Source organism: Hylaeus volcanicus, chromosome 2, assembly GCF_026283585.1.
Source record: "Hylaeus volcanicus isolate JK05 chromosome 2, UHH_iyHylVolc1.0_haploid, whole genome shotgun sequence".
Taxonomy (NCBI): Eukaryota; Metazoa; Arthropoda; class Insecta; order Hymenoptera; family Colletidae; genus Hylaeus; species Hylaeus volcanicus.
In genome coordinates, this window is record NC_071977.1 from 15,597,870 (window position 1) to 15,610,704 (window position 12,835).

General features: G+C 34.3%; 2 protein-coding genes across 2 annotated transcripts in view; one reads left to right on the forward strand and one right to left on the reverse strand.

Annotated features, from left to right (window-relative positions):
• The window catches only part of LOC128872848 (calcium homeostasis endoplasmic reticulum protein), a 65,740-nt gene that overhangs the window by 20,358 nt on the left and 32,547 nt on the right, over positions 1–12,835 (reverse strand). The window lies entirely within an intron of this gene.
• LOC128872849 (putative fatty acyl-CoA reductase CG5065) overlaps positions 7,055–12,835 on the forward strand; it is a 35,982-nt gene continuing 30,201 nt past the window's right edge. Inside the window, exon 1 of the mRNA XM_054115939.1 lies at positions 7,055–7,260. Coding sequence (XP_053971914.1) covers positions 7,066–7,260 — 195 coding nt within the window. The 5' untranslated portion in view covers positions 7,055–7,065. The remainder of the gene's footprint in view (positions 7,261–12,835) is intronic.

Consider the following 12,835-nt stretch of genomic DNA (forward strand, 5'->3'; position numbering starts at 1 on the left):
AAATTTACATTAATTTACAAGTATGTAGTACTTCTTTTGTGAGATTTCCTTTTGATTTTATCATTATTGTAACTCTTCTAAGCGTTAAATTAACTAAATTATTAGTTATTCGAAGTGGGATCTTTTTCCATTCCTCTATTGGAGCCATTTTCAAAAGTGCTTTACTGTAAATTTGATGTTTTCTAATTCGTACGGAGCAATAAACTAATGTGTTTACGTTACAAACTCTACTGTAAATGGTTCGTCATAAGAATCATACAAATATTTATTACTTCTATACTTTTACCCACTTTTCGCATTTTTTTGTTAATTTCACAAATTATATTAACTAATAAATGTTGTTTAGACTATATCTATCTTAGAAACTTCCGAGAATATGTAAAATATCATTGATTATAATAAAAGAAGTTAAGAAAGTACAATTTCAGACAAAAGTTTTTTGGGAAATTGATCGGTGTACGAATACATTCTACACCAACTGTATGAAATATACAATTCCATCAAACGTTCTATCATTTTGTCAGGCACTGTATGTTAGTAGATAATTTCGAATCGAGTCATTCTAGAGAACACTTTCTAATAAAGGATAGTGCACGTTAGTTCATATTTACAAAAGAAACTTTTCCTGGAAACGAGATTGTTAAACTGAAGAAATAATCTAACCCGTAAATGTTTTGTATTTCCATTTAAATATTGTTTAATGTGATAAAAGAGTACCACTTATTGCATGTGTGTATGTGTAAATATATAGGTGCTGTCAATCTATGAAGTATCGATGTAAATGGATAGGCGGTACTTGTGTCGGTCAATAAACATTTAAATAAACATGAAGAAGAGAAAATTATAATAAATTCCAAGCGATATCAAGTTTTGTACATTAACATGCGTAAGTAAGTGCAAAAACGCGACGTTTATATTAGTGTCGCGGTCAACTGTGGCATACAGGAGTGGGGAAACCTCAAAGTACTCATCAGTTTCAACTTGGAGACCACTAACACTAGTTTGCAAAATTAAAAAAAAAAATGTGAATTCAATGCCACAATTCTTTTCTTATGTATTTTGGCCTGCTAAACTCGAAAATCGCAATGAAAATTTTTCTATAGATAGGCTTTTCTTATATGAATTTTTGAATTTTTTTCGATTTTTTTCTGACATACGTTCACATTTTAGGCCATATATCGAATTAGAAACGTCCGATTGGGTCACGTAAGATGCCATTTTAAAGGTAATCGAATTTCTAACAATCGCTTTTTACATTGTTTTCCAATCGATTCAATAGTTTAAGTGTTACGGGCCAATATACATATACGAGAAACTTCGATTTTTTCGGTTAAAATAGAACACAAAAATTTCTTTAAATTATGTCCAGTTTCTTATTGTTTACCTATAGATCACACTTTTACGAAGAAAACTAGCTTTTCTGTTAAAGAAAATTCGTAGATAAATACCGGACTTAGGAATAATTGAGTAAAGGTTCAAAAATTCCACTTTTGCTCTGTTTTTGTATTTTTCTCCTATTTATATAGGAAACGTTTATTTAATTCATTTCGATTAGAAATACGATTAGAAATAATGTTGGCCTTTGGTTTGTCTTCTGTTCTTCTGTGGTTCTGTTTTTCTGATGAGGAACTAAATGTAGTCTCCCAACATTCTTTCATCCCACATTCCATTCGTTTTGATATCTTGGTGAAACCTTTCTTATTTTTATTCTTATTATAATAAAGTTGTTGAATAATTGCTGATAAATTATGCAAAAATGGGTATGGAATATAAAAAAAAGCCTATCCATAGAAGAATTTTTCATTATGACTTTCGAATTTAGCAGCCCAAAATACATAAGAAAAAGTTATGGGATTGAATTTACATTTTGGCTGTAAATTAGTGTAATTTACATATTACTAACGTTTGGAATGATTTTATAAGTGCGCGTGGGAATCTCGGACGAAAGTATATGTACTCCTACTTAACCCTTTGCCTTACGATTTAATTTACAATAGCGCGTTCTATAAACAATAACAAGGTCGGTCACACGTCAGGACATTCATGGTTTAGTTGAGCGTTTGAACTTGTGCAAATCACGGACGTTCTATGATTTGTATACATGTATAGGTAATATAGCTAAGGTACAATTAACAAATTAACCCTTTGTCTTATGATTTAATTTTCAATAGTGCGTATCATGAACAATGTCAAAGTCGGTCACACGTCGGGACATTCACGGTTTGGTTGACCGTTTCAAGTTGTGCAAATCTTATAATTTGTATACATGTGTATAATATAATTAACTTTAAATTGCAAAATGTCTGATAAATAATTACGATCAATTGATTATTGAACAAGAATGATTTATTGTCCCAAAGTGAATAATACATGAATAATATTTTCATTTTAATTTTTAAATAAACAGTAATTTAAGAATACCATCGTCTCAATGAAATTCACAAAAATTAATTAATCTTCGACTGTATGATATTTTTCAAAACATGTTTAGTCATCGAAACGGTATCAATCTTTGTATATTAACATACGTAAGTACACAAATGCGATGTATGCATTAATATCGCGGTCAGTCGTTGCATAGGGGAGTAGGGAAACTCCAAAGTATTCATCAGTTTCAGCTTCGAGAGCACTAATTTACGTAATACTGATGTTTAGAGTGATTTCATAAGTGCGCGCAACAATCACTCATAAAAGTCTACATATGCCTACCTAATAACCTACTTGGATAAATAATTCACTATGATTCTCCCTGCACATGATGATCGGAAATAGGTAAATGTTTATCGAAACAAATAACAAGTAATACAGTTCAAAAGTTAAATGTTTAGTTATTCATTGTGAATTTTCATATAACCTTTGCACCTTTGCACCTTTGCACCTTTGAATTAATAAGTGACAATAAAAGTTTGTGTACTGAATTTATTTCTCTTCCGTTCTTTGTCTGAGTAATTTACTTGTAAAATTATAGAAACAAGTAGAGCATCCTTCAGGAGGAAAACTTGATCATACAAAATAAGATTATATATGTTCGAACACAGCAATTATTTAAAAAGTTAACGAGTAATAGATAAAGAAAATTGTTTATTTTTGATTAATTATTTGGAAATTCTATCTAAATAACAGTCTTACCTATCTCTGATGATAACGCCAGAAGGGCGTATGCGGATTATTTTGATCGTCTGTACGTAGCAAGTTATGAAAATTGAATTATATTTGGAAAAGTCCTTTGACCCCTTCAGTAATCATTACAAAATTAAAAAATGCAAAAAAATAACACATTTTTTTTATGAGCGAACTTTATTTACTGAATATATATATATATATATATATTATATTATTTATATATATATAGATGCTCAAACGCTTCTCCATTACATTCTAAACATTTCTGATAAGATTTTTTTTAATGTTTGCATAACTGCCTTTAAATTATCTGCATCATGCAACACAAAAGTGTCGTACATATCTCGTTTCTCACTGTTAGTAAAATACATTTTCTTGTATTTAGTGAAATACAGTTACACTTTTTCAAATTCTTAGTTTTCGTACTCGAGTTACGATACGTCAATTGCTACTGAATGATAAAATGCTTAATCGTACAAATCAGTTTCTGATATAATAACAATGTCGAAAGGGTGTTTACCTTTACATGAGTGTTTACCTTACTAGTCATGAAGCGTTTGAGCATCATCTTCAATAATGATATTTTTTGAAAATATTTCGAGATCTAATAATTTTTGTGCCATGGTACCCTAATGATTTTTTACGTAGAATGAACAGAAGAATCGATCTGTGCATTTCTATTTAAAGAAATGATGCAATTGTTAATTGTCTGTATATACTGCTGCGTCTAAAAAAAATGTAAAGAATAATTTCAGCGAAAATTAGTGTTACGCACTGATGTCCGCTGGAGGTCGTAATTAAAGTTCTCCAATTGCGGGACGTGTTGTCATTCCAGTTTTCATTAGAAATCAAAGAGGTTTTAATTTTACATTAATAACTTATTTTTATTTTTATATTGCTAAAATTAGTTGTCAACCGAATAAAAATATATTCGGAAATAGTAATCCTTCCCGAATAAAAAAAAAAGAAAGTAGATCAATAGGATGAACAGTTCTAGAGATAAAAATTCAAACCTATAACTCATTTACATGAAAATAAGCAGGAATTAGAAAATTCAAAACCTTAGATTCTCATAACGATTTCAAACTAATTAAAAAGATTATGTAACTTACCCCTATATTGACGTAAACTATCATATCCCATTTTGTCCAGAATTGGAGACATTTAAGAAACAAAATGATCGATTTAGCGTAGGATGAGTCTAACATAAGGAAATATCGTTTTCATTTTATATTAATAACTTATTTTCTAAGAATATGAACCTCAACGCAAGTAAGAATAATAAAAATAAAAAATTTGACAGGTTTTTGAAAAATTTACTTGAATTTTCACAATTTTTTTCATTAATTATGCTAAAAAAAAACACCCTTAAAATCATGATATCATCTTAAAAGTTGGTTTATACATTCTGGCATTTCGTAAAGAATCGTACTATCAATTTTCATAATGATCGGTTCATTACTTTTTGAATTAGGCTTCTCGCAAATGTGAATCAAGTCATTTTGAGAAAAACGCGTTTTTACGCGTCAACGACCAAACTCATCGACATGCCCTGGTGTTCTCGCTTCGTCCTCTTCTTTATTCGCTGTCCTTTTCTACGTTCGAAGCTCATCTGCAAACATCAGAAAATATACGAACTCTACGATAAACGCACAAGTTCAGTCTCGAGCTTGTGCATTTAAGGAGACTTTGCTGTAAAGCGATCACTACCTGAGGTAGTGCTCCGCCTTACTTGCTGTGCGCTCAAGCCTGTACCCTGTACCCAAAGAGTGCTTGGTTTTATGCTCATAAAATTGAAACGAATGCGAATTTCGCTTTGAAATTTTGTCAGTGCATTCTTGGATAGTTAAGGAGGTCATCCCGTGTGACGGCCGCTTCTTTTAACGTTTTTTCGGAACTTTTTATAGCGAAATGAAAAGACACAGAGCTTCCAAATTTTTACTATATATTTATTCAAGCCTTTAACTATAACTTTGAATTTTTTTAAGCAAAAATAGAATGTGGACCACGAGATTTATCGTTCGTATGTCACCCTTGTAAAAAAAAAGGTAGGTGAACGGCGTCCATGATTCTGGCAGGCTGGCTAGTCTGAAATGAAAAAAACAAATTGCATATTAACTCTTCGCGGCACAGGAATTCAGGTCATAAAATAGACCCATGTTGCACAGGAATTTTATTGCGTTTTAAATCAAACAAAAGTGTTATATTTTTATTAATAAAGGTATCACACCTATACACATGCAGTTATTGCAAAATTTCGAGGTTGGATTAAAAATGTCCCACCATGCATTACGGATCATCAAAAAGGTGGGACACTTTTAATCCCACCGTGCTCCAAAGAGTTAATCTGTAGATGGATGGCTATCGCTGAACTAGGATTTTTTAAAAATCTTGAAAATTCAATTTTTTATATGCTTTTAAACATCAAGACCCAAAATTTCATGATCTTTTGTGACTACTTTTTTGTGAAAAAAGATAACGGTTGAATATTTTTCAAAAATCCTAGTTCGAGCGATAGCCATCTACCTACAGATTAACATGCAATTTGTTTTTTTTATTTCAGATTAGCCAGACTGCCGGAAACATGGACGCCGTTCACTTATCTTTTTTTTATATGGGTGCCATACGAGAGATATATCTCGTGGTCCACATTCTATTTTTGCTTAAAAAAATTCAAAGTTACAGTTAAAGGCTTGAATAAATATATAGTAAAAATTTGGAAGCTCTGTGCTTTTTCATTTCGCTATAAAAAATTCCGAAAAAACGTTAAAAAAAACGGCCGTCAGACGGGATGACCCCGTTAAGCTAACAATTAATGCAATAAAACGAATTATGGTTTAGCAACCATACGCCGAAAGAATTCATTTTCACTGTCATGTTACCTTAAAATTTTTCGTGGAAAACGATACCAAAGTGGCACACCGTTTTGTGGCAATCATTCGTCAAACGAATGACGAATACAAATTCTAGTATGTTTACCTCAGAGTGTGATTTGTTTGAATTTGAATTTATAATTCAGATTTCAATTTGTATATTCTGTTCGTTACTTGCAAGAATTCTAAAAAGTGTTCTAAATAAATCTTGGAGGAAATTAAATTTGATACAAAGAAGGTTAATTAAACGTTTTCTCTATCTTGTTTAATAAAAGAAATTTAATGAAATCTTAATATTTCTGTCTGATTCCCATCTATTATTCAAATTACAATTGTGATCTTTTATTCACTCCTTGCAAGAATTTGAAGAAATGTTCTAAATAAATCTTGGAGGAAATTAAATTTAATACGAAAAAAGATTCGATAATCTTCTCTCTATCCTGTTTAATAAAAGAAAAGTTTAATGAAATCTTCATCTTCACTTATTCTGTACTCATAGTTAATGCACTCTCAGATTTTATTATTCGTTTCATGACAATCATGTAGTTTCACTTTCTACGTTAAAATAATACTCGACATGTACCGAAAAGTGTTGTTACGCAATCGTTTCTGTAATGTCATCTTTAGCATTCAACTATTCAGTTCCTGGTTTTCAGTGTTCGTCAGTCGTTTTACGTCAAACAATTTAAAAGTCATTGCCGGAACAAAAAATCCTGGAAGTCGTGCGAAGGATTCGTAATCGTTATTTTCATTCAATGAATTTAAAAACAGAATGGTTATAGAAGTTATATGTTATATTATATAATTTTATAATATTTAGACAGAGGATTTTGAAACAAGGATGAAATAAATTACAAATAAAAATAGACTTTTAATTGATATACAAAGATATATAGTATAATATATATAAATGATAGAAAATTGAATAGAATTCTTTCGATTTCTCCACGTTTTCCATTCGTGGAATACCTTACCAGTGTTTCGCCAGACAAAGAACAAACGTCGAGCTCCAATGACTTCGCGTGCATGTTGCTAATCTCCTTCCTTTTCTCGCGCAGGTTTCACAGAAATGGGATCGGATACTCCGTCTATATCAGAATGGTTTCACGGCCGAAATATTTTTGTCACCGGCGGCACTGGATTCATGGGAAAGGTGCTGATATACAAGCTGCTGCTTAGCTGTCAGAGCCTTAGCAATGTTTTCGTGTTGGTCAGGAAGAAGAAAGATATGGATCCGCAGACTAGGCTGCAACTTATGATACAGGTGAGTCCCGTACCGATGATAGAGATGTTTGGTCCAGTTTGGAGACACTGTGACTCACTCTGGCTTTTTAGTTTAATTCGGTGGAACAAAGAAATCCTCAGATGTCCAGATAAATTATAACATTGTGTTATCATTGCGTGGGTGTTTCGTGTGAAGTCATGAATTTATTAATTTCCAACACTTGTTGAATCGAAATCGAGTGTTATTTGGATAATTATTTCCTCTCATAATGGTGAGAGAAGTTTAATTGTTTCAAGGCCATTGCTTGGGTAAGAAGAAGGTTCTTAGACCCTTCTTGTTTATGTCACAAAGTACAGGGTGATCCCGTCTCTAGTAGACACAATCGACAACCACAACAATAGTTGACCGTCATTGTAGACTTTATGACGGTGACCTCTCCAGCGAATGCGGCTGTATACAGTGGGTGTAGAAAGTATTCGTACACCGATCAATTTCCAGAAAAACTTTTGTGTAAAATTGTAATTTATTAACTTATTTTTTATAAACAATGACATTCTATATATTCTCGAAAATCATTAGAATAGATAGATTACAAAAAGAAATAGCTATTTATGTAAGTTGCGAAATTAGCAAGAAAAAAACAATTAATCGATAGAAATATTGAAGCAATAAGTATTCGCACAACTGTCTAATTTTTAAAGCATCTTTAAAAAAAAGAAATTTACATTAATTTACAAGTATATAATACTTCCTTCGTGGGCTCTTCTTTTGATTTTATAATTATTGTAACTCTTCTAAGCGTTAAATTAACTAAATTATTAGTTATTCGAAGTGGGATTTTCTTCAATTCCTCTATTAGAATCTTTTTTAAAAGTACTTTACTGGAAATTAGATGTTTTCTAATTCGTACGGAGCAATAAACTAATATGTTTACATCACAAACTATACTGTAAATGGTTCGTCATAAGAATCGTACAAATACTTATTGCTTCTATACTTTTACCCACTTTTAGCATTTTTTTATTAATTTCACAAATTATATTAACTAGTAAATGTTGTTTGGACTATATCTATCTTGGAGACTTCCGAGAATATGTAAAATATCATTGATTACAAAAAAAGAAGTTAAGAAACTACAATTTCACACAAAAGTTTTTTGAGAAATTGATCGGTGTACGAATACATTCTACACCCACTGTAGGTGAAAATGCGTGTACCGAGCAGAAACGTCCTCGGCACACATATTTTCACCCATACAGCCGCTTTCGTTGCGAGGGTCGCCGTCATAAAATCTACAATGACGGTCGTCTATTGTTGTGGCTGTCTATTGCAGTAGGGCTGTTCAAGTACCCGAAAAAATCAAGCCGAGTTGCACTCGACTCGAAGTCACGAGCCGAGTCGAGTACTTGAAACAACCGAGTAGCTTGAAAGATTCAAGCTACCCGAAAGAAACGGTCCGAGCGGTCCGAAAAAACCAAGCGGCGGAATGGTTTCAAGCTTTTCCGAGTACACATGTTAGTCCGCTGCCAGGCAACAATGGTATCATAAAAAGGACGTAGCAAACTAGACCCAAAGAAGGTCGACCATCATTTTCCGTATTTCTTATCGGATCTTAACGGATGTATTACCAATCGATTCCTTATGTTATCCCGATGAGAATGGTACCAGACACGATACAATTCGGATTATTTAGTAGGAAACTATACGGAAAAAATTATTCGTGTAATGTAAATTCTACAGACCATGCTGTTACACAGCAGAGAAAAATCTTTTTCCAATTCTACGCTTATTTTGTTAATAATTAAAATTAATCGATATTATATCGTGTTTGGTACCATTTTCATCAGTATAACATCAGGAATTCACTAGAGCAATTTATTTCTTTAACTTTTATAAAACACAACAAAAAGTGAACATATCATGACAAACATTTTACACTTTAATGCTCGGACCCTTTGAGGTCCGTCGTGGGTAAAGTCGGCGCACGTACGCTTTGGATGGTTCAACCCTTGGTTTATGGCTTTCATTAATCACCCGATTTCACTTCATATGCATCGTATTATTATGGGAGTGACGCCGATGGATTCCTTACGTTTTCCTGATGAAAACGCTACTAAACACTATGTAAATCGGACTATTTTTAACGAAGATAGACAAAAAGCGTGCAAATCATTTTTTCTGTATAATTTCCTTCTAAATAATCCGAATTTTATCGTGTCTGGTACCATTCTCATCGGGATAACATAAGGAATCGATTGGTAATACATCCGTTAATAAGATCCGATAAGAAATACGGAAAATGATGGTCGACCTTCTTTGGGTCTAGTTTGCTACGTCCTTTTTATGATACCATTGTTGCCCGGCGGCGGACTAACATGTGTACTCGGAAAAGCATGAAACTATTCGAGTTACCCGGTTCTTTCGGGCCGCTTGGTTTATTCGGACCGCTCGGTTCTATTCGGATAGCTTGAAAAATTCATGTTACTTGGTTTCTTTCGGGTAGCTTGAATCTTTCAAGCTACTCGGTTTCTTCAGGGACTCGACTCGGCTCGGAAATCGGGTCCCGGTTTGACTCGATTGAAAGCCGCTTGAATATTCGATCTTTCCGACAGCTTTAATTGCAGGCCTGGCCAACTCAAATAGTTTCACGGGCCACTTCGATGACGCGTAACGATACAGCGGCACGCACTTTAGGTAAACATATAAGTTAAAAAATAACATTAACATTAGGTTAAAAAATATGATACATATACAAAATACCGCTCGACGTCATTGTTCCACTCTCCTCTATTACTAAAAAATGTGTGGATTGTTTCTTTATTCATTTATTGCATAACTGTCTATGTGTATGAAGTTACCCCGCACTTTTTGAATTTTGAGTTTTTTTTTTTGTACCGTGTTGTGCTATATTTGTGCTGAACTGTGCCGTAAACCGCAACTCTGTAAGTCAAAGCGTACTCAAGAAAATTGAACAAAACAAAATTTTTGATAGCCCCGCACTTTTCGAATTTTGAGTTTTCCTTTTTTGCGCCGTGTTGTGCTATATTTGTGCTGAATTGTGCCGTAAACAAGAGATCGATAACATCAATAACAATTAAGAAAAGAAATACAACCAAAATTATACTAGCCCCGCACTTTTGCCGAAACAAACTTTTTTTTCTATAGAAAGATGCGTACTAACTTGTGCTACCTTGTGCCATTGATAGAAACTCGATATCCCTATTCATTTTGCAGATAAAAGAATGTTGAATTTTAATGCGAGGGTCAATAAAAATTAACAAAAAAAGGTGGCGGTGATTAAAAATTTTGATATTTCCGAATTTTGTTCGATTCGGTCGGATTGTGCTAGACTAGCACAAGAACTTTTCCCCATTACAAAATCTCGTCAGATCGCCAGATTTCGCAGCGTTGACAAAGTTAGGAATCAGACGTTAAGAATTTGCATTCGCATTCGCACGCGCTTACAGGTAGCGGAGTGCAGTAATGCCTCGATAAATGCACAAGCTCGGGATTGAAAGTGTGCATTTATCATGGAGTTCCCACATTGTTTGATTTTTGCCGACAGCTTCGGCTTATTTCGCTTATTTCTTTTCTTAATTGTTATTGATGTTATCGATCTCTTATTTACGACACATTTCAGCACAAATATAGCACAATACGGCACACGAAAGAAAAACTCAAACTTCGAAAAGTGCGGGGCTAACTTCACACACATTAACTGTCTTCAAATTACAAATGAACGTTACTGGTGGTTGCCTATTGAAACCGATTCATTCAGCAACATTTGGCGTTCGTAGATATCAGATATAGAAATGGAGTTCGTAATCGCACGTGCGCATTATAGCAATGACACATGCAAATTTTTATTTATTTAATATCTTTTGCACATATACAACGAGAAATAAAAGTTTTAGTAGAAATATAAAATCACCCGGCGGGCCGCGTGTTGGCCAGAGCTGGTCTATTGTACCTACTAGCGAGCGGATCACCTTGTAGTTCACAAATAAGCAGACAGGTTTAAGGTCGTATAACGATTCACTTTAGGTCATTTTTATCCGACTTCGAAAAGGAGGAGATTACTCAATTCGACATGTGCATTTTCTATCCTCTTTTTTTTTTTTTTGTTAATGTATGTATTCCGATTACAATGTTTTTCAATCGGAATGTAATCCATTACATCTTGTAGAGTATGTCTTCCCGGTGGTCCCGTTATCAAGACATTTTGCGATTTCTCATTTTTTACCTGTTTAAAAAAAAAAAAAAATGTTGTACTCCTTCTTATTCCGAAACGGATAGACCACTCGAATTGAAACTTCTTGCATCTGATAGAGCATCACTGCCACTTGGTACCATAACAAGACATTTGGTCTTATTTTATTTTTTACTACTTTATATAACTTTTTATCGCAAAAAGCGTACTATTTCACGTATGCTTGGCCTGAAATCGATGGAATCAATGAAACCCTTACATTTTGCTGCCGGACAGGTTTTCGCGATGATCACATTTGCAAACACATATGAACTTTTTTATTGTTTATAACTATTGTTATTGCAAAATTGCTATTATATGGTGTAATTCGGCGAGGAATTTACTAATCGAGATGGAACTTTCCACATTTAATGACAGCTGATTTCATGCTGTTCGAATTTGCAAACATTTATGAATTTTTTAAATGTTTATAGGCATTGTTATTACAAAATTTCTATTCTTAGATGTAACTCGTCAAGTAATTAACCGATCGCGATGAAACCTTTCACATTGGTAAACCTTACGTTTAGGGGAGGCAGCTTCGATGACCTTGACCTTGGCATATATTGCCAAGGGTATACTCCTGAGTAACACTCAAGAGGTTTTAGTCGTCGGACGTTTTTTTATAAAAAAAGTTATTAGCATACGAAGATCATACATTTACATATACGAACACGCTATATACAGAGTGTCCCAATACTCGCGTAGGAGTCGGAAATGGGGGACAGCTGAGACGATTCTGAACAACAATTTCCTGTGCAACAATGTCGGATGTGACTTTATTTTTGAATTATTAACGAAAAACACCGACCAATCACAGCGCCCGATTAGCGCGCGCTCAGTCTGCTACGCGGCGACCTAGCGCAACCAGCCAGTCTTGGCTCGAGTTTATGCTCTCGCGACTGAGCGCGCGCTAATCGGGCCCTGTGATTGGTTGGTGTTTATCGCTAATAATTAAAAAATGAAGCCCCATCTCACACTTTTGCAAAGGAAATTGTTGTTCAGAATCGTCTCAGCTACCCCCCATTTCCGGCTCCTACGCGAGTTTTAGGACACTCTGCATAGCACATAAAAACACACTAAAACAGTTCAAACTTGTTCCGAGAGCATGTATCATCCACGATCTTTATTCGTATGGTAAAGAAATGGGGGTCCGGAGCTTGCCCCCGGTTGAGGGTTTGGGGGCGAATCCCCCAACAACTACGCGTACTGCAGCGCACCTCGCAGCTGTGTATATGGTTATCGTGCGTTCACGACAAGTTGGCGAGCCAAGGACACGGTTCTCACTCTGTTCCACCTCTCCTGGCACCATGTGCTGTGTTGTCATTGGCTGCGGCCGGTGACAAGAGACGACGCCGAGCATAT